Below are 20,226 nucleotides of genomic sequence, written 5' to 3' on the forward strand. Positions count from 1 at the left end.
AAAACTTACCCCAATGAGGGCAGTATGAGTCTCCCAGGATTCTAGAAAGATTCCATCCAGAATAAAGTATATCAAAAAGATTTTTTTTATTTCATATATGGCTTAATGCTATTTATTGAACTTCCTATGTATGTAGGGCAAAATATCACATCCACAACACAAAACTAAATGTGATTGGAAGGATGTGACATTGTTGGAACATTGTTGCATGCTGACACAATACCTCACAGCTAGTTCAAATCCTTCCTTCTCTACAATTTTTATATTACTTGGATTTAATGGAAACCCAGAAAACAATAATGAATTTCCCCAAGAAATAAACTCATTATGCATCCATCTTTTCAAGTCAAGGTAATTTTAAATGGAGAGAAAGCAATTTACCATAACATCTACATAACATTATGGACAAAAAGTCAGACTTTAGAGCCCAACTACCTAGGTTCAAATCCTGCTTCAAAGAGGTAATAGCTGTGTAATCTAGGGTAAATTGCTTAACTTCTTTGTGCCTCAGTTTGTTCATAAGTGAAATAATGAGAGTAAAACTCCATATCTCATAGGGTTCTTGAGGATCAAATGAGTTGCTACCTGCATGGTAGTACTTGGAATACAGTATACATGATATAAACCTTTGTTAAATTAATTTAACAGAAATAGTGATAAGAAACAGCAGGAAGAACTTACTGAGAAACTTCTACAGTTACCACTCTGTTTTTGTCAGTAATGAAAGCTACTTCAAAAAAAATTCTGAGAGATTTCCTCTGCTTACTTTCAAGTCATCAACTATCCATTAAATACCTACTGTGCCTGGTGTCTTGGGGACACAAAATAAATTTAGTAGTCTCTGCCCCTCGGGAAGTTACAGTTTTTCTACACTAAATTTAGAATAAATGCTCACGACGCAAAATTCAAAGAAACATGCAACAAAAAATACTAGAGTGCCGCAAAAAATTAACCTGGTAAGTAAAACTATTCACAAATTCAAGATGTATGTTAAGAAAAACGCAGTTACCAATTGGGAATGCATTTATTTTGACATCTACACAGAGAGCTGCTAAATACAATGATTCACATCAACAGACATTCTGTAGAAATAGTAATACTTTCCTTTCTCTCTGGGGTATTTGACAAAACCTGAGGGCGATCCCGCAAAACCAGAGAATGAAAACTGCACTGGGAACATCAAAGGTCTTGTGACTGGTGCCTAAGAACCAGGATGACAACGTGGTGGGCTCGGTGAACACCTGGATCTGTGAGGCAAAGACAGGCTCGGAACCACGATCAGGATTAAGGACGATCTTGTTCCCTCGGCTGATACTGACCAGTCCGCAAAACCCAGTGGCGCGAACCAGGGGACTCCCCTCGCGTGCGACCTCCAGGGCGTGGGGGAGGCCAGGCTGAGAGACGACAGGTTACTCAAAGCTAACGGTCCCCATGCCGCCTCCCAGATCTTGAGGATGGGCATCCGAGACCAAGTCCGTGCCACCACGTCCCGGCTCGGTGGGCCGCTGAGGTGCCAGCCGAGGTTACCCGAGTCCGCTGCCCCCGGCTCGGCCCCCCTCAGCCCGCCGCCCTTGTACCCGGCCGACACGTCACTTCCGGCGCGCGCGCCCGCTGGTGAAGAGGGACAGGGTCGGGGCCCCGGCGCGCTGCTGCCGGGGGGCGCGCAGGGGGGGCGGGGCTGGGTAAGGGGGAGTGTCTGCCAGCCACAGCCGCCGCCGCCGCCACCGTTGCTGCCGTTGATATCGCTGCTGCCGCCGGGGCTGAGGAGTTTGCTGAAGCCTTGGCCTCAGAACCGGCCCAGTCTTCCCGCCCGCACTTCGGCCGCCAGCGCCGAGAGCACTGACCGCGCTGACCGGTGCAGAAGCAGGAGTTGCCTCAGCCTGTGGAGCGGCGGGGACGGCCCCGGCTCCTCTTCCCCTCCCTGACCCCTTCCTTTCATCGTCTCAGTCATGGGGAACGCGGCGACCGCCAAGAAAGGCAGCGAGGTGGAGAGCGGTGAGTCAAGGGCTGGGTCTGGGGGCCCGCCGGGCGGGCCGGAACGGGGCACCGAGCGCCCCTCCGGGTCGGAGCCCGGAGGCCGCTGACACGGTCCAGGCCTCGCAGCGGCCGCCGGGAGCCACTCTAGGGGACCCTGGGGACCCGCTCCCTTCCTCTTCCACCCCCTCCCCCCAGCTCCGGCGCGAGGGCTGAGCGCCGAGGGCCGGATGGAGAGGGCGAGGGAGGAGAGCGGTCCCTGCAATTCCGTCTTTCACTAGAGCGCGCGCCGGGGGTGGGGTGGGGGGGTCTCCCATGCTTAGATGCTTCCCCAAATATGGTCCGGATAAAGAAGTCTCTTGGACCATCCCAGCCCTCGCTCCCCCCCCAAAAAACGCGGGCCCCCTCTTTGGGAGCCACAGGTAGTGTTGTGAGCAGAGTTGGCTCTTTACCCTCCATCACTTGGGTCCATCCCAACCTTATCATCAGGTGAGGGGCTGCGGGTCTGGTCCTCCGCAGGTGAGGTTAATCCTAAGTGGGCAACTACGTTTTAGAGATCCTCCGTCTTTTCAGTTTAGGAGTGGAAAATATAATAAGAGTAAACAAAAACTTTTCCCATTATAGAAAAAAAGCAAGGCAGGTTTGCCTTTTCTTGAGACATGCAAGAATTTGCTACAATGTCTATAAAACTTAAAGGTCACTCTGAATTGAAGTGCTTCCAGAATACGGTGGATTTCTTCTGAGAGCTGAAAGTGCAGGCACTCTACACTTTACACCAAACAGTAAAAAGTCATGAATTTCTGTATGGCTATATGGTTTTATTTATTTATTTATCTATCAATCAATCCGTCAGTCAGTCTGGATGGTTTTTGCCTTTGCCAGGTTCAACTCAGATTTGATGATTCAGGATGAACAGAAAACAAATAGTATTCGTTGTGTGACCGGGAGTAAATGACATCTCAGCACTTGAGGGAATGCCTGATGAATTTATTCCAGTTTGTGTAAATATCTTTTAATGCTTCTATGTTTTTACTACGTTTTAGGTTAATTTCATAATTTAGCATGAAGGAAATAGCTTTTTTCGGTATCAGTAAAGCAGAATCGATTGGGAAATATCTAGTCATTCATTTTGTTTAATGTGAATAGTTAGATCAGATTATGTGGTTTGTGTTTCACCAATAAAGTTTTGGTGTTAATTTTCAGGAGCTCCAGAAGAGTTTAATGTCTTTAATATGTGATATGGAGATTTTAAAAAGCCAATATAGAGGTAGAATTTTAGTGTTTTTTTTTTCTTTAATTGCACAAATGTAGTAACTAACTGTACAAAAAGTATTAATGCGGAAAGTAAAGAATTACTTGTGCCTTTCATCATTTTCCTTTTTAATTTAAAGCTAAAGATAAAACATGTGCTAATTGTATTACAAAGAGTGTGCTTGGTAATGGAATCATATCAGTAATTTTTATTAACAAGTGCTGGCCTGTACAGTGTTTATATTTTTAACAGTGATAGTAGACTCTTTTGTGATTTATATATTTCCATTATTAAGTTACCAAACTAATTCTCCCCTAGACAGTATTAATTTGAAGCTCGTAGCTATGGGATAATCTTGGAATATTTACAGGAAACAGAAAGGAAACTTTAGATGTTTATCAAAATATCTTGAAATTATTCCTATGAATAAATTCTTTCCTAAGCTTTAACTGTTAGTGATAGCCTAGTTCTTAAGTATGTTAGCCAGCTTTTTATATAAGTTTATTTATGGAAACTGAAGGTCATTATAGTAGTTTGAATAAATGTTGTGAAGTGATAAAAGAAAATAGCAAGCTATGTCTCATTGGGACAGTCATTGCAAGTGTCACATGTTGATCAGTTTGTAATTTCATTTGGAGCAATGGTATCAGGTGCATGTTGCTGCTGTTCTACTGTGGCGAACAAAGAAATTTTATCAATATATCTTAAAACTTAATGAAAGAACAACTTTTACCATCATATACGTAACTGTTCTGTATAGTTTTTAAAAATTACTTTTGAAAATATATACCTTTCAAAATTTGAATGTAGTTATTTAAACTTCAGCTGATACATAAAAGCATAAACTTTTAGAAATATAAGTGATTCTAGAGATCAGCCTGTGTAATCATTCCATTTCAAAGCCAAAGTGCCTGACCTCTGAATAAGCTGGAGCTGAGATCATGCTATTGGTGATATCAGAGTAAGGAATAGAATCTGATGCCCTGACTCAATACTGTATCACTAAATAATCAATTAATACGAATATTTTCAAAATATCTACAAAGTGTATTAGTTTCATATGGAGACTCTGTAAGTAAAGCTCAAGAAATTTTACTATCTAGTGTGAGAGAGAAAATGTACATATAAAAGTTAAGTGAAAAGCAAAATATGACAAGTGCTAACATTATGGAAAATGAACTTAAAACTCTGAAAACTACCAATAGGAAAATGTTTGATTTGAAATGATGATATAAAAATATCAGGCCAGTTAGGATTTGAGGTTTGGCCCTTGCCTCATACAGGTGACTCTGGAGCTTAGTTCTAAAAATATTCCAGAAGAATGAAGCTGGGCATAAAAATATTTGAGAACGGTCTTAGTTAGCTTTGACCATCTGGTGCTTATGTTGTACTCTATTGAAATCTATCCCCCTACACTTAGAATAAAACATTTTCTGGGGTAAGACTTGAAAGCTGGGGAGATTTCATTTTCATCTCCACAGTTTCTGGAGATCACATTAAGTTGGGTACCTATTATTCTACTGTAGTGAACTAGGAAATTGTATTGATATGTCTTAAAACTTAATGAAAGAGCAACTGTTACTTTTACATACCTGTTCTGTGTATTTTTAAAAATTACTCTAGTAAAAAATATGTGTCTCAAAATCTGACTGTAGTTATTTAAACTTCAGCTAATACGCAGAAGTATAAATTTTAGAAAAATAAGTGAGCGTACAATTCTCTGAGAAATTTTAAACTTGTCATTCAAAATTGTTTTATTTATCCTGTCTCCCACTTTTTACTTTACTCACAGCCCCCAACATAAAAACAGATGCCACCTATTTTAGCCTAGGAGGGGTTTTTTGTTTGTTTATTTCATTAAAAAACAAACAAACATTAGATGTCCTCTACCCCCCACCACATGTTGCTTGGGGCTTTATGTTACACTCTTAGCGCCAAGGTGTTGAGACCTATGGGTAAAGTGTTGGTAGAGATTTGAATGCAGATTCTCCCATGACTGCAAGTGGTAGAGCCACCTGTAAGCCTGTGTTCATATAATGAGTTTTGAATGTTTTCCAGAGTCTCTCTGTCTTAAGAACTTTTGAAGATGAATGGAAGTTAAAGAAAGTCACCAGTAGACTAGTTTCAACCAAAATGCAAGTTTCATAAAAACTAGCATTTTTTTAAAGGCTTACTGTGTGCCAGGTTCTCTAGTACTTTGCATTCATAATTTCACTTAATCTTTTCAACTGTATGATATAGTTTAGTTATTTCTCCATTTTATAGATGAGAAAAAGGAGGCTTAGAGAGCTTAAATGACTTGTCTAAGGTTGCACAGCTAGTAAGTCAGGGAGTAACGTTTGAACTTAGGCAGGTTAACCCCAGAACCTGAAATCCTAACCACTGTGCAAACAGCCTCTGTATCCAATGGAAAATCTGATTCTAAGATACACAGAATAGCTTATACTTCATTTTAATCTGTTTATTATTATAGAAAATTTTGGTGGTTTCCAATAGTATCTTTATTTGGATATAGTAGATATCTTAAATGAAAGAGTTAATTTTTCCTTGTACTGTCTTCTAGATTCAATTTCTGTAAATTGAGGATGAAGGATTAAATTACCTTGAAAGTCTTTTCAGATTCAATGTGGTATAATTTCAAATTAAGCCATAGAAAATTAATTTTATATACTTAAAGCATTCATTAATATTTGTGTTTAATCCTTTTTTTCTCATTTGTAAATGTATACTTTCCCTTTCTATGAAATAGCCAATTGAAAAATTACTTTTGAACTTATATTGCCATTTTAAAAGTACTTGGAAATTTGCATTTTACCATGGTTTACAATAGCACTATCCAATCAAACTTGCTGCTGTGATGGAAATGTTTATATTGTCTCATGTGGTAGCCACTAGCTACATGCAGCTATTGAGCACTTGAAATGTAACCTGGGCAACTGATAAACTGAATTTTTAACCTACATGTGGCAGTTAGTGTTTGGTATATTGGACACCACACGTTTAGAGCATAGCTGTCTTTACATGTAATAAAAACGCCAACCCATCTTTCCATCATCTTGGTAATTTGTGGATCCTCACAAGTTTGTACAGATGAACAAAATGCTGTATTTGTCTTTTTTCATACTAGAAATTAACTTATTTCTTCAGTATTTCCTCTGAATAAGCATTTATACACCTAGTGAACAGATTATTATAGTTTAGTAATTTGTGTATAATCTGTAAAGTTAGGTACAAAGTTAATTTCCTTATTGGACTCTACTACAATTAGAATTTATTAGTTTTTAATACTGAATCCCAGTGAATACATTTTTATTGAAAATTTTTATAGATTTAAATGTTGATTAGGAACAAGTTCAGTGATCTCATATCTTATGTCTTTAAACTTTTCAATTATCATATTTTTTTAAAAGAAAATCAGCAACAGATATTTATTCCATTTTAATAGATTGCCAGAAGAATTTTGGAGTAGTCTTCCTTAGGTTAAAAAATAAAGAAAAAAAAGTGAAAATAAACAGCCACACTATTTGGTTGATAAATACATATTATCTCATACAGTTCCATGATTCTCTGATTCATTTTGTGCAGATCATCTACTGTGTAAAATTACCCTCCTGCTCAGGAACCATTTTTCCCATTCTCCTGGCCAGTGTCCTCTACTTAGGATATAAACAGATTGTTGCTTTTCATTGCCAGCAGCAGGATAATTAGAGGCATGAAAGCCAGTTTAGAGAAGTAAGCCATGGCTGAGTGGCAGAAGCAGCAGATGAAAAGATACTAGGTAAGCCAACATAGCTATTAAGATTCTTTCAGATAGTAAGGAGTTGACCATAAGTCATTTTGATATTCCATTAAATTAATAAAATAATTAGTATAATTTACAAAATTGTCTATATATCTATGTGATAATAAATGTTAGTACACATATGTGTCCACATTTCCTCAAGGGAATAAATCTTAAGTTTTTAACGGAAAAAAACTATGTTAAATAGGAAAATGTGGAACTTATAGGAGGTAAATATACCTAGGTCAGTACCATATTATTTGGAGTATTTTATCTTAATTTAAAAAATATTCCTCAAGAGTCCCTGTATTGTTCTTTTCTTTGTTCATTTGTTCATTCATTCTACATATTGAGTTCCTAATATGTGACAGACTTTATGCAAGTCTATGGGAATAAAGGCTGAATCGGATACAGTATCTGCTCCAAAGTACCTGTGTTTCAGAAGGGGGAGACAGACATGTCAACAACTTAATGAAAAACAAAAAACAAAACAAAACAAAACAAAACTGTTACAAATGCTTTTGTAAAAGTTCACTGCGGGAACCAATAGAAAGTATGGTCATTTCCACAGAGGTGGGGGGAAGTGAAGTTCAAAAAGGACTGCAAAGACGAGGTGAGCCCGGAGTTGAACATTGAAAATCGTAAATGTTCAACAGCAGGATCACAGGAGGAAGTATGTTCTGAGTAGAGAGAGCACACAGAGTGAGCAAAGATACAGAGGGGTGAAACAGCATGACATATTCAGGGACGAAAGTAAGTTGTCCATTATGACTAAATGATAGAGGATGGGGTTCGTGGTAGGGAAGAGGGGAGATTGTACAATGAAAGATGAGACTGAAGAAATGGACAGAGACCATGAAAAGAGTTTGAATTTTATCTTATGGACATTAGGGAGCTACTGTGAAATAAGAGAAAGATATGATAAAATTTGGGTTTTAGAGAGATTACTTTGGTGGTAATGTGAAGATGTCACCATGGAACAAGTGAAGTGTTTGGAGGCAGGAAGATCAATTAGAAGGCTCCCTCTCTCAAGTGAGGGACTTTGAGGGTCTGAATCAAGGTGGTAGAGGTAGGGATACAGGAATGATCTGAAATGTGAGAAATTTGGAAACTAAAAATAAGCAGACTGTACTGTACTGCTTGCATGTTGGGAATGAGGAAAAGGAGGAATTGGGAATAACTCCCAAGTTTTTAGCTTCTGTGTCTTGGTGGCTGGGTTGTAATGCCAGTAATGGAGTTAGGAAATGGATATAAGGGGAGGAACAGATTTGGGGGGGCATATTGAACTCAGGGTGCCTATGGCATTTCTGAAAAATGATTTCTGATTGGTTGTTTTATGTGTGGATTGTCTATAATTCTCCCAGCTGTGAGGGAAAGAATGACCTTGGATGGTCAAAGGATCTTTTCCAAATTTCATCCTCATTTTGCTCCCCTTTTAAGGCCAGCTGTTTAGAAGCTATAAAACTATATATGACATCTGACATGACTTCTATAAATTAAGAACTGTAGCCACTAAAAGTTTAGCTTCTTTGTTTTGAAAAAAGTAAAAGCCAAAGCACTGATGAGAACAGCGTAACTTTTAAAGAAACAAAATAATTTAAAGTCAGATAAAATGTTACTTTTATAATTAAAGTAAGCATCCTATATGCTGTTGAGTTTTGTAGAGTCATGTGGAATAGTGGAAAAAACATGTAAAATATAGTACCAACATATATTGTACTAAGTAAATATCAATATTCTTCCCTTAGCGTTCTTTAAAATTGATATTAAAAAGTTAAAGTGTGACTTAATAGTAGGAATATGAACTTAGAATAAGAAAAATCTAAATTCTCTTTTCTAATTCTTTCCATTAGTTTGCTTTAGACAAGTGTTTTAATACCTCCAAGCTGTACTATAAAATTGAGAAGGATGAATTTGATAAAGAGGCTGTGGCCTTTTCCAGGTTTATAATTCAATTTTTCCCATATATTTATTAAAAGAAAGAAGGTATATTTTAAAAGTAGCAAGACAGGAATAAATTATAGAGGAGTCTTACGGAATTATGTGGGTAGAGAAATGGCAAATGATCCTCAGTGTGAGCAAATACAAGGTAATTTATTTAGGGGAAATTTTTGATCTGTACTTAAATAATGATAGCCTCTGAGTTTTGGCCTAAGAAACAAATTTTGGAATCACTGTATTGATCTTTGAAGATATTTTCATGTTCTGCTGTAGGTAAAGGGACCACTTAAATGTTGGTCATCAAGGGAGTGTATTAGAAACAAAACATAAAACAGTCTACTCTTAGTGTAAAATCCTTAACGTATTATGTGTAGTTATGATGTTTTGTTTATAGCAGAACTGGAGAAAGTTAAGATCAGGGCGGCTAATGGGAGTAAGTGAATTGGTCTATTGTATGAGGATAAACTTAAAACAAAAAAACAAACAAAAAAAACCCCCCAGAACTCTTCATTCTAGAAAGATTAGGGCTACACGATTGAAGTGTATAAACCAAATAGTATAGACAGAGAAAATCTGGCATTATTCACCTACATTTAGAACACTAGAACTCATGGGCTATTCCTCAAAACTTATAAAAGCTAGTTGTAGAGCAAATAAAAGGAAGTACAGTGAAACCTTCATAAACTTGGCTTAGAGAATAAATATATTTAACTGATTATTTATGTTTAAAGGTAGAAACATTTGTGCTTACAAATTCAGCTAGTATTTTTATCAACTTAAAAATTGCTGGAAAGTGTTGATGCGCTTTTATTCTTTTTATAGGTTTTGTAACCCTTTCAGCCCCTTACAGCTTCAAAAAGACTCATCAGTATTAGTAGACCTCTTTCTTGCTAATATTGAGGTTTACTACCATAATGCAAAAAATAAATTATTTCCCCTGATACGGAGGTATAGCTTAAAAGTTGCTTAAATATAGAGGTATAACTTAACTTGCTTAATTAGAGATGGAGGTATAGCTTAAATTTTTATATTTCAATCCATTATAATTCATCTATTCATTTTTTTTTTAATTTCTGGGGGGGCGTGTAGGAGATACAGAGTTGTCTTCATGTAGCTCATAGTCTAGTGGAAGCTTTAGACAAGTAAATGCATAATCATGAGAATTTTGTAGGAAGTATATTATAGGGTATTTCCTGCAGTAACAATTTGGTTTTTTACTTTTTGGTTATAATAGATTCAGTAATGTTCTGTATCTATGTGGATAATTTTCTGAATCAAATTTGGGACTACTTGGGACTTCCCCGGTGGTCCAGTGGTTAAGACTCTGCGCTTCCACTGCAGGGAGCACGGGTTTGATCCCTGGTCAGGGAACTAAGATCCCACATACTGAGTGGCGTGGCCAGAAAAAAAAAAGGGGGACTCCTTTAAAGAGAGAAATGAACTAATTGACAGTTCACAATGAAGGATAATTCAGTAGCACATTTGACATTAGGGCTGCCTTATAAAATCCAATGTAAATGCCATATCTTTAGCTGATTTGCTGTTACAGGTATAAAGTCCCAGGCTTTATGGCTATGGTTTAAGATTGTATTTCCTGTTGCCTACTATTCATTTAATGTTAACTTTTCAATGACTTCTGAAATTTTTGTTTTCTAGTAAAACAACTGTTGAATCTAAACCTATGAGTCCTTGGCAAGTCTGTATTCTCCATCTGGACTTTGACTCAGAAACAAAGATACTGTCTTGAGATCTCATTATTTTAAGCTTCTACTTAATGGGTATTCAATTTCCACTTATTCAAGTAGAAGACCATATAGCATCAGCAGACCGTTGTGGTATGTGAGCCACAAAATTGAAAGAAACTGTTTATACAGATATTACTTAGCTTCTTTTATAAGAGCCAATTCTGCTAATTTAGCTCCTCCAATCCTAGCTCAGCTAGGATCCTGTCCTAGCTCAGCTCCCTAGATGTATAGAAGCCATGAAAGGTTAAACTGGGGAAGAATATGAATCTCTCTTTAGGCTGTAGTCTTGAGGTTACTAAATAAGCTATAGTTCAACTGATAGAATGATGCAGAGACAGAATAGTCATTTGTTTGTCATTCATTCAATCCTTAAGTTATTCTCAATCAGTACTTAGTACGTGCCTACCTTGTACCAGGCATTGTGCTAGTCCATAAATGCAAATATAAGGATAAAGGTAAGACTTAGTTCCTATCCTTAAGCTGGGAGACAGATACATTCAGATATTTATGATAAAAATGTACAATGATACACAGGTGCCTGAGATTGATACTAGGGTGAAAATACAACATAGGAGTTTATATGGGAATAAGTATAGAATTTCTGAGATCATCTTGGGAAATAGACTGTAACTGACTGAAATAGAAATTGGTTTTGAGTCCATTTTGGAGATGTTTACATCTGTAACTCTAGCACTTATACTAGCATTGATTTCTCAGCTGTTTCTCCTACTACACATTGTGATATGTAAGGGCAGAGACAATATCTACCTTGTTTAGGTAGATATCCCCCAAACACAGTTCCCAGCTCATAGTGGAAGCTAAAACTATGGATAATTAAATGGATAAAAAACCTCAAGCTTCTTTTAGAAATGTTTACCCTCCCCCCTCCCCAGTTAGCAGGTACTTTCTCTGTAATATATTGACTATTTGGGTCTAGTAGTTGATTTATTTGATAAGAGGGTACCTCTTTCCCTCTCTTCTTAGCACATAGTAGTTTATTCGACATTTATATGTCAAAATTATATCACTTTTAATTGGTAGGGAGAGATTGGTCTCAGGCTTCAGCTAGGAAGACATTAGATTAGGAAAAACTGTTATGCTCCCAACCTCTTAAAAAAAACTCTCCTCGTTTGAGGCCTGAATGTTTGTGTATCCCCCAGATTCATATGTTGAATCCTGACTCCCAAGTTGATGATATTTGAAGGTGGGATCTTTGGGAGGTGGTTATGTCATGAGGGCAGAGCCTCATGAATGGGATTATAAAAAAGGCTGAGAGAGCTCCCTTGCCCCTTCAGCTGTGAGGTTAACAGTGAGAATACGGCTGTCAAGGAGGAAGTGGGCTGGTACCAGACACCAAATCTGCCGGCACCAGATCTTGAATTTCCAGCTTTCAGAACTGTAAGAAATAAATTTCTTTTATTTATAAGCCACCCAGTCTATGGTATTTTGTTATAGCAGCCCAAACAGACCAAGACAAGACCTATACCATTCAGCTGTATCACCATGTTCCTCGTCTATGTTGCTGTCATTTACCAATCTCTGGCTCACTTACTTTCATTCATCAAAAACTTTGGGTCACAAAGTTTCTCTATACTGTAAGCCCTGTATTCATCCTTGATGGCTTTAACTTCTGCTTGATGACTCATCCATTATCATTGCATCTCAATTCCTTGACCACATTATCGTTATCCCCTTCTCTTCACTTCAGTTCAGATAGCCAGTCTCACCAGCAACCTTGTCATACTCATTAACTGCGCAAGAATCACTATTGTAGGCATGTCATTCTCTGATTACAGTGTCCTCTCCTTATTGTTTGCTTTTTAAATATTCCCATTATGATCATTCTTCATTAGAACCTCTCGCTTCATTTTTTCTTAACCAGTTTAGATTACGTGGTCCCTGAAATCCTTTGCACTTTTCTCTTTTTATCACATCCTTCCTTACAGAAGTCCAGTTGATAAACTTAACTTGCACTTTCTTAGTGCTTTCAGCCAGGAGCTAAGCACTGCTGGAGAAAGCCACATGGAAGGGGCACTATAAATTCAACCTCAAATGGGCTGTCAACATGACTTGACAGTTGAACCACATTTCTCTGATTAACTCTGTTTCCCATTCATTACAATTTCTATTTCATTCTCTTCTTTACACTTCTGAAATCCCCATTATGTCTCTCATTCTAAGCAATGGTCTTGCCTCGTATTTCGCAAAGAAAATAAAAGGTATCAGACAAGAACCCCTTCAACTTCTTATATCAAACATCCAGATGTCCTATATTTTAACTTTATCTTGTTATTCTGTTATAATAGAGGAGTTGTCTATTCCATTTATCTATTGTTAAATCACATCTCTCGTTTAGTGGCTTAAAGCAATGACAACATTTATTTTGCTTAGGAAAGGGCACTTTGGTCAGAGTTCTACAAGGACATCTCATCTCTGCTCTGTTTGACAACAACTAGCTCAGCTCAAAGGTTGGGGCCTAGAATCGCTTAAAGACTTGCTCATTCACATGTCTCCTTGTTGTGCTGGCTGTAGGTGGTTGGAACCTTAGCTGGGATTTTCAGCTGGAATATCTACAGGTGGCCTTTACACGTCGCTTGGGCTTTCTTATAATATGGTGGTTGAGTTCCAAGGGAGAGGGAGAAGAGCCAGGTGGAAGCTGTATCCCCTTTTATGACCTAGCCTTAGAAGTCAAGCAATGTCACTTCTTCTGCATTCTGTTCGTTAGAAGTGAGTCACTGAGATGAGTCCATATTTGAAGAAGGTGTATTAGATTGCACCCTTTGATGGAAGGAGTTCAAAGAATTTTTGACATATTTTAAAAACCCACCACGTCACACATCTTTCTCTGCAAGGCAAACCCGTCTACCATTACTTTGGATCCCATCCTCTCTTGCTTTCCCAGGAACCTTATGCAATTGTGTATTTTTCTTTTTTTATATTCAACCTGTCTTCTCATTTGTTTTAACAATGTGCACCCCTTTTTCTTTAACTTTCTGTTTTGCTTTTTGACTACATTTTCTTCCCTTTTTCATCTCTCACCTAAAGTAAACTGGTCTATGACTTACTGTACACGTGGCCATTTCAGTTGCCTTCGGTGGCTAGGCAGGTAATTAAAATCTGTGTTGGATAAAACGTGAAGCCAGGATTAAAAAAAAAAGAGAAAGTGTTCTTTTTTTACTCTTCTTGCTGTATTATAGTTACTTACAGTCATGACGCAGAGAATGTAACCTACACTTAATGCAGTTCAGCTTTTAGAATACAACACGTTTGAAAACTTGGTCTGCCGGTAAGTAAATCAGTATGTAACAACATAAAAACATAAAAAAGTCTTAAAATGAGAGAGGGGCAAGTGGCTAAAAGTTTGTGCAAGGAGGTGATCATAATGCTTGGCCTTGGGATTCATGCTTTTAAGGAGGAAAAAGGATATAAGGATATGAAGTAGAGTGAGAAGAATTGGAGACCTTGATAAGGTCTGAAGATTGTTGGAGTTGAGATATTAAAGTGAGTGAGCTAAAAAGATAGATAGATGGTTGTCAGAGAGAGGATAGAATGAAATGGGTCTAGGGTATAATCTTTCAAGTAAGTGTCTAAGATAGGGTAGTGTGTAAATGTATATATTAAGTGAATATAGATACTAAACTAGAAAGGTTGGAGTATATACATACTAAATAAACATGTATATTAAATGAACTACAATAGCCTAGTTTTATTTGTAGTGTTAAACATAAGAGATATAGGGCTTCCCTGGTGGCGCAGTGGTTGAGAGTCCGCCTGCCGATGCAGGGGACACGGGTTCGTACCCCGGTCTGGGAAGATCCCACATGCCGCAGAGCGGCTAGGCCTGTGAGCCATGGCCGCTGAGCCTGCACGTCCGGAGCCTGTGCTCCGCAACGGGAGAGGCCACAACAGTGAGAGGCCTGCGTACCACAAAAAAAAAAAAAAAAAAAAAAATTAGAATTTAACAATATAATTTTCAGATAAAAAGGCAAATATTAAATGTATTTTAGTGGCATGAGTTTTCAATTAATAGTGATAGCCAAAGACCAAGTGGGATCATGTTGGTTTATATATTCTGTAGATTAAAATATACTTCAGTTTAAATATGTATCTCTTTTTGAATTTAAAAATATTCATACTTGCATAGTTAAATGGGAATGTGTTCTTATTCTCTGTGGAACTATAGCTTTTATTAACAGCTGATTTAAATTTATCTAATTGAGAAAGGAATTGAATTATTCCCCTCCCCCTTTTAAAAAATCAATTACCTGAAAAGCCTTTGAGAATTTAGAAGCTAGCTACTTAGGTGATCAGAGGTTACTTGCCTGGACACTTAATATTATTAACCTGGTGTCTGGATCACACTGAGATCTAGAAAGTAATAAAAGTGTTCTCAAAGAAATAATAATAGATGTTACAGCGTATTTATATCAGTTCACACAGGTACTTTCAAAATCTTTCCTAATCTGCAAAATGGAGATAGTGCTGAGTTGTGAGATTTAGGAATCGTATATGATGTGTTTCTCATGGCACCTAGAAGATGGTCAATAAATATAGCTATAGTTTCTAAGGGAAATCCTTAATCACTTTGTGTATAGATTGGGCACATTTTTTAACAAGTTGTCTGAATTGCAAGTTAATGGACAACTAGAAACAGCAAATTAATCTACTGGAGTAATGTTATATTAGATTATAAGGAGCTGACATATTCATAACCTCAGGATCATCAAGAATAAAAAGATATAAAAATACAGCGGGAAATTTTAGCGTTATCCACCAAAACTTTAAAAATTGCATAAAGCAGCTTATATCGTTTATTTCTCACCATAACCCTATTAGTAAATACTATTATTATCATCACTTTTTTTTTTAGTACGAAAATTAAGGCTTAGAGAAGTTTAACAAGGTCACACAGTTAAATGGCAGAGCTTTGTGCAATGCAAACTTAGTCAGTTTGTTCTAGGCCTTCTACTCATAATCACTAGTTATTCTGCTCTCCTAACATGGTAATGATAATTTTCTTTTAAAAATTGTACATTTGAAACTGTCCTAGAATCCAAAGAGCCCTTAGAAGATCTGTCTACCTACCATATCACTTTTTAGACTATTACTTAGCTTTTCCTATGTGCCAGGTACTGTTGTTGGTGCTATATGTATAATAACCCACTTAATCTTCACAACCCTTTGACATAGGAACTATGATTGCTCTTATTTTATACAAGAGGAAATTTAGGCACAAAGAGGCTAAGTAATTTGTCCAAAGCCACATGGTTAGTAAGTAGTCAGGCTGGGATTTGAACCCAGGCAGTGTGACTCTAGAGTCTGTGTTCTTAACCACTATGCCATATTGGCTGCTTTTCTAAAAAATCTGTAAATGTTTTACTTTATTTACTTATCTCTTGCATAATAATCTTACCAGTGGTAGAAAACTCAGTACTCTATCAGCCAGGGTTACACCAGACAAACAGAATCAATAGGCTATATATTAAGAGATATATTGCAAGGAATTGACTTATTGATTATGGGGGCTGGCTAGGCAAGTCCAAAATCCATGGGGCAGGCCGTCAGGAAGGGCAGGCTGGAACTCTCAGGCACAGGCTGAAGCTAAAGTCCACAGGCTGACTTCAGGGAAGCTTCAGTTCTGCTCTTCAAGGCCTTTCAGTTGATCGAATCAGACCCACCCAGATTATCTAGGATAATCTTCTTTACTTGAAGTGACCTGATTGTGGACTTTTCATCACATCTACCAAATACCTTCACAGCAACACCTAGATTAGTGTTTGATTGAATAACTGGAGACTATACCCTAGCCAAGTTTACACATAAAACTGATCATCACAGACATTGTTTTTTTTCTTTTTTAACCCTGGGGTGGTGGGTGGGGGGAGCTTTTCATTTTCCTAAGCCAGAAATGGAACTTTCTATTCAACCTTCATTTATTTATTAATCACTCTGGTACCTCCTCAACACCATCCACCCCTCACCGCGATTACCACAGCCAAAAAAGATTTCAAGTGTTTTGTGATAGAAGGCATATACATAAATCATATTGTCTTTAAAGTAAAATTTTTAAAATAAACAGGACCCTCAAAATAAAGTAGATTAAGATTGAACCAGAAAACTGATGGTGATAGTTATTATATTTGAGCATAAAATTTAGCACTTTTTACATGGCAAGGGAGTATACAGTATAGAACCTCTTCCGAATTCACTGAAATTCTAACAGAAGTTTAGCATTGAATTCTAACAGGAATTTAATCTATATAAATATAAGGAGCATTGGCCTACATAATTCACAAGAGAACTATTGTTTGATAAAAGAGATAACTCTCTTTAGATTACTAGGTGCAAGAAGGAGGGTTTCAGAAAGCTGCCTGCAGTTATTATTATTATTTTTGGGCAATTTTTATTTGTATCTTGACCATTTTATCCTCTTTTGATAAATACGATTTAAAATGCCATAAGATCCTTTACTAAGAAGAGGATTTAAAGTGCTACATCATAGACCTTCAACTAGACTAAAAAGGCTTATAAGAATCTTGAGTGTGTGTCTTACAGACCCTGTCAATTAGACAGTTGGGGTTTCTAGAAATGAGGACTTTGTCCTGTAACACAGCAGTCCCCAACCTTTTTTGGCACCAGGGACCGGTTTCATGGAAGACAGTTTTTCCACAGATGGAGCAGTGGGGGGAGGTTGTGGGGGGGATGGTTCAGGTGGTAACGCGAGTGATGGGGAGCGGGAGATGAAGCTTCGCTCGCTCGCCCGCTGCTCACCTCCTGCTGTGCGTCCAGGTTCCTAACAGGCCTTGGATTGGTACTGGTCTGCAGCCTGGGGGTTGGGAACCCCTGCTATAGCAGCCTTACATGAGGCCCAAGGTAGAGAATGGCCTTTCAGAGAGAAATGTGAACATGGCTTTTGTCTATTGGAGTTGATTATAATATGATAACATGAAATCTAGGGTTTTAAAAGGAAAGGGGCAGAGAGAAGTCATAATGAAAAGAAGTCTCTGCGCCCTCAACCTCCTGTGGAAAGGAAGCAGGCTGAGAAGCTACTCAGCTCTAAACATAGGCCATTTGTTATGGAAAATGAAGGATGACTCAGGATGCAGCCAAGAAGCCAGAGAGTAGAGCTAAGAGATATGGAGAACCACTTCCAGGACTAGTCAAGGAACTGGTGACTTGTGCCTAACTGGATTTCAGACTTGCTATTGACTAATGACTGTTACGTACCTCTTGTTTTCTCCCTTTTTGGATGGTAGTGTCCCTTGCAATTTTCCTGTTCCTTGCTTCACCATTGTATATTGGGTTTGTATTGGGCAGATAGCTTGCATCTTCACAGGTCGTCAAATTAGAGGAATCATACCTGAGGAGCTGCAGACAAGAAACTGGATTTGAGGAGCCTTCTCTCCATCTGCACCTGATTTAGACTAGGTCCTCGACTCTGAGCTGATGTTGTAATGGGACTTTGGGGGGGCCTTGGGAGGGGTTAAGTGTATTTTGAAAATGGAGAAGTGTAAATAATATGTGGCCAGAGGATACTGTGACAGAGTAACGATGGCTGCAAATTTTTAACCACGCTTTCCATCCAGAGGCATAGTTGATTTCTTCACTCCCTTTAATCTGGGCTAGACATATGATTGTTTAAGCAATAAATATGGTGGATGTGATGCTGGGTCAATTCCAGGCTTATGCTTTTAAAAGGTTTAATAGCCTGTGCTCTTATAGAAACCAGCTGCTGTGTAAGAAGTCTGACTATTTTGAGACCAGCATGCCCAACTAGCCACTTGGAAAGAGAAAGAGAGAAAAGTGACAGAGAGAGAAAGGGTGGGGGGGAGACAGAGACAGAGGGACAGAGGGAGTTAGAGATAGGCCATATGGAGTAGCACCTAGGCACTAGACAAGTGAGTGACGCTTTCTTAGCCCTTTCAGTCAGCCCAGGCTTCAACTGAAGCCAGATGAGTGAGTGACTCAGCCAGCAGTGAGAAGTGAGACACCAGACGTATGACTTCAGCTGGGCTGTTCCAGCTGTCCTCCAGCTGTTTGAGTCACCCAGCTCAGACCCCAGACCCCAGATAAGCAGTTCCTACTGTACCTTGACCAAATTCTTGAACCACAGAATTGTGAGCAAAATATGCTCACAATTAACACTAAGTTTTGGTGTTTGTTACATAGTGATAGACAACTGAAACACATGCGAAGGAACTGAAATACAGAAAAGTTCTATCACCTGTCCAAGTTCAATCACATTTTAAACCGCCTATGTCCCTGTTCTTTCCAGAGGACCCCCTGGAACCTCTTTTCCATTATTAGCAAACCTGTCCGCACCTACAGGTTTTCCATGTAATGTACATTTTTTCCCTACTACCTCACATTGATAGTTGGACAGTTATGGTTAGCATACCTCCTTGATTTAATTCTAGAGTAATGATAGAATCTGAGATACAGCTGGGTACTATTCCTTAGTTTAAAATATCTCAAGTGGGATCTTCTCCTCTGAGTGTTTCATAAAAGAAATCCCTCACGCAAAAGCATTTAGTTATTAGCAAAGTACAACTGACTGAAAATTGCTTAAAGGAAATTCAGGATCATTTATATAATATACCAAAAGGTAAACAATTTAGTACTCATGAGACATTAAAGTTTTTCTCAAATGTCCTTCTGATTGTACTCTTGATTAGAGGTCTTCTTTCTTGACCATTCACTAGAACAGAATGCTACCCTGATCACTTCTCCCTTCTGGATATTTTTCTCTGGAACATCTAATTCCTTCCCACCACCTCTTTATTCAGAGAAACTTCTTGCTTTCACAGAAAACCCAGGCACTGACACTTGCTTTTTTTTTTTTTTTTTAACCTGGAGTGAGTGTATTCAACCATTTCTTTCAACAAATGAATTTTCATAATAACAATTATGGGAAATTTTCTACTCACCATTACTTATATATAATAAAAAGAAAAGAAAAATCTCAACCAGAATCCCACCATTCACAGATAACCAGTTAGCATTTTTTTCTTCAATATATCCTTTTTAAAAATATATGGGTTAGTTTTAACAAAAATGGGATTATAATAATATTGGGTTGGCCAAAACGTTCGTTTGGTTTTTCCATAAGATGGCTCTAGTAGCGTTTATTTGTCTTTAACTTCATTCAAAACAATTTTGTTAGATTGTATTGTGACAGTTGTCATATCAGTGTGTGTTTATAGAAAAACCATCAAAATTGGTGAATTTTTGTGTAGCCATTTTAATACTGAAGATGGAAGAAAGAACATTTTCGGCATATTATGCTTTAGTTTTCAAGAAAGGTAAAAACGCAACTGAAATGCAAAAAAAGATTTGTGCCGCATATGGAGAAGTTGCCGTGACTAATCAAACGTCTCAAAAGTAGTTTGCGTGCTGGAGATTTATCGCTGGACGATGCTCCACGGTTGGGTAGACCAGTTGAAGTTGATAGTGATCAAATCGAGACATTAATTGAGAACAATCAATGTCATACCACGCGGGAGATAGCCGACATACTCAAAATATCCAAATCA

General features: G+C 38.0%; 1 protein-coding gene across 2 annotated transcripts in view; it reads left to right on the forward strand.

Annotated features, from left to right (window-relative positions):
* The first annotated feature begins 1,684 nt into the window (after positions 1–1,684).
* The window catches only part of PRKACB (protein kinase cAMP-activated catalytic subunit beta), a 143,616-nt gene continuing 125,074 nt past the window's right edge, over positions 1,685–20,226 (forward strand). The window contains exon 1 of one of the 2 annotated variants that reach the window (XM_027114178.1): positions 1,685–1,995. In XM_027114178.1, coding sequence (XP_026969979.1) covers positions 1,950–1,995 — 46 coding nt within the window. In that variant the 5' untranslated portion in view covers positions 1,685–1,949. The remainder of the gene's footprint in view (positions 1,996–20,226) is intronic. The other variant, XM_027114173.1, reaches the window with a different exon arrangement.

Source organism: Aethalodelphis obliquidens, unplaced genomic scaffold, assembly GCF_003676395.1.
Source record: "Aethalodelphis obliquidens isolate GAN/ISIS:26980383/991018 unplaced genomic scaffold, ASM367639v1 scaffold13, whole genome shotgun sequence".
Classification (NCBI taxonomy): Eukaryota; Metazoa; Chordata; class Mammalia; order Artiodactyla; family Delphinidae; genus Aethalodelphis; species Aethalodelphis obliquidens.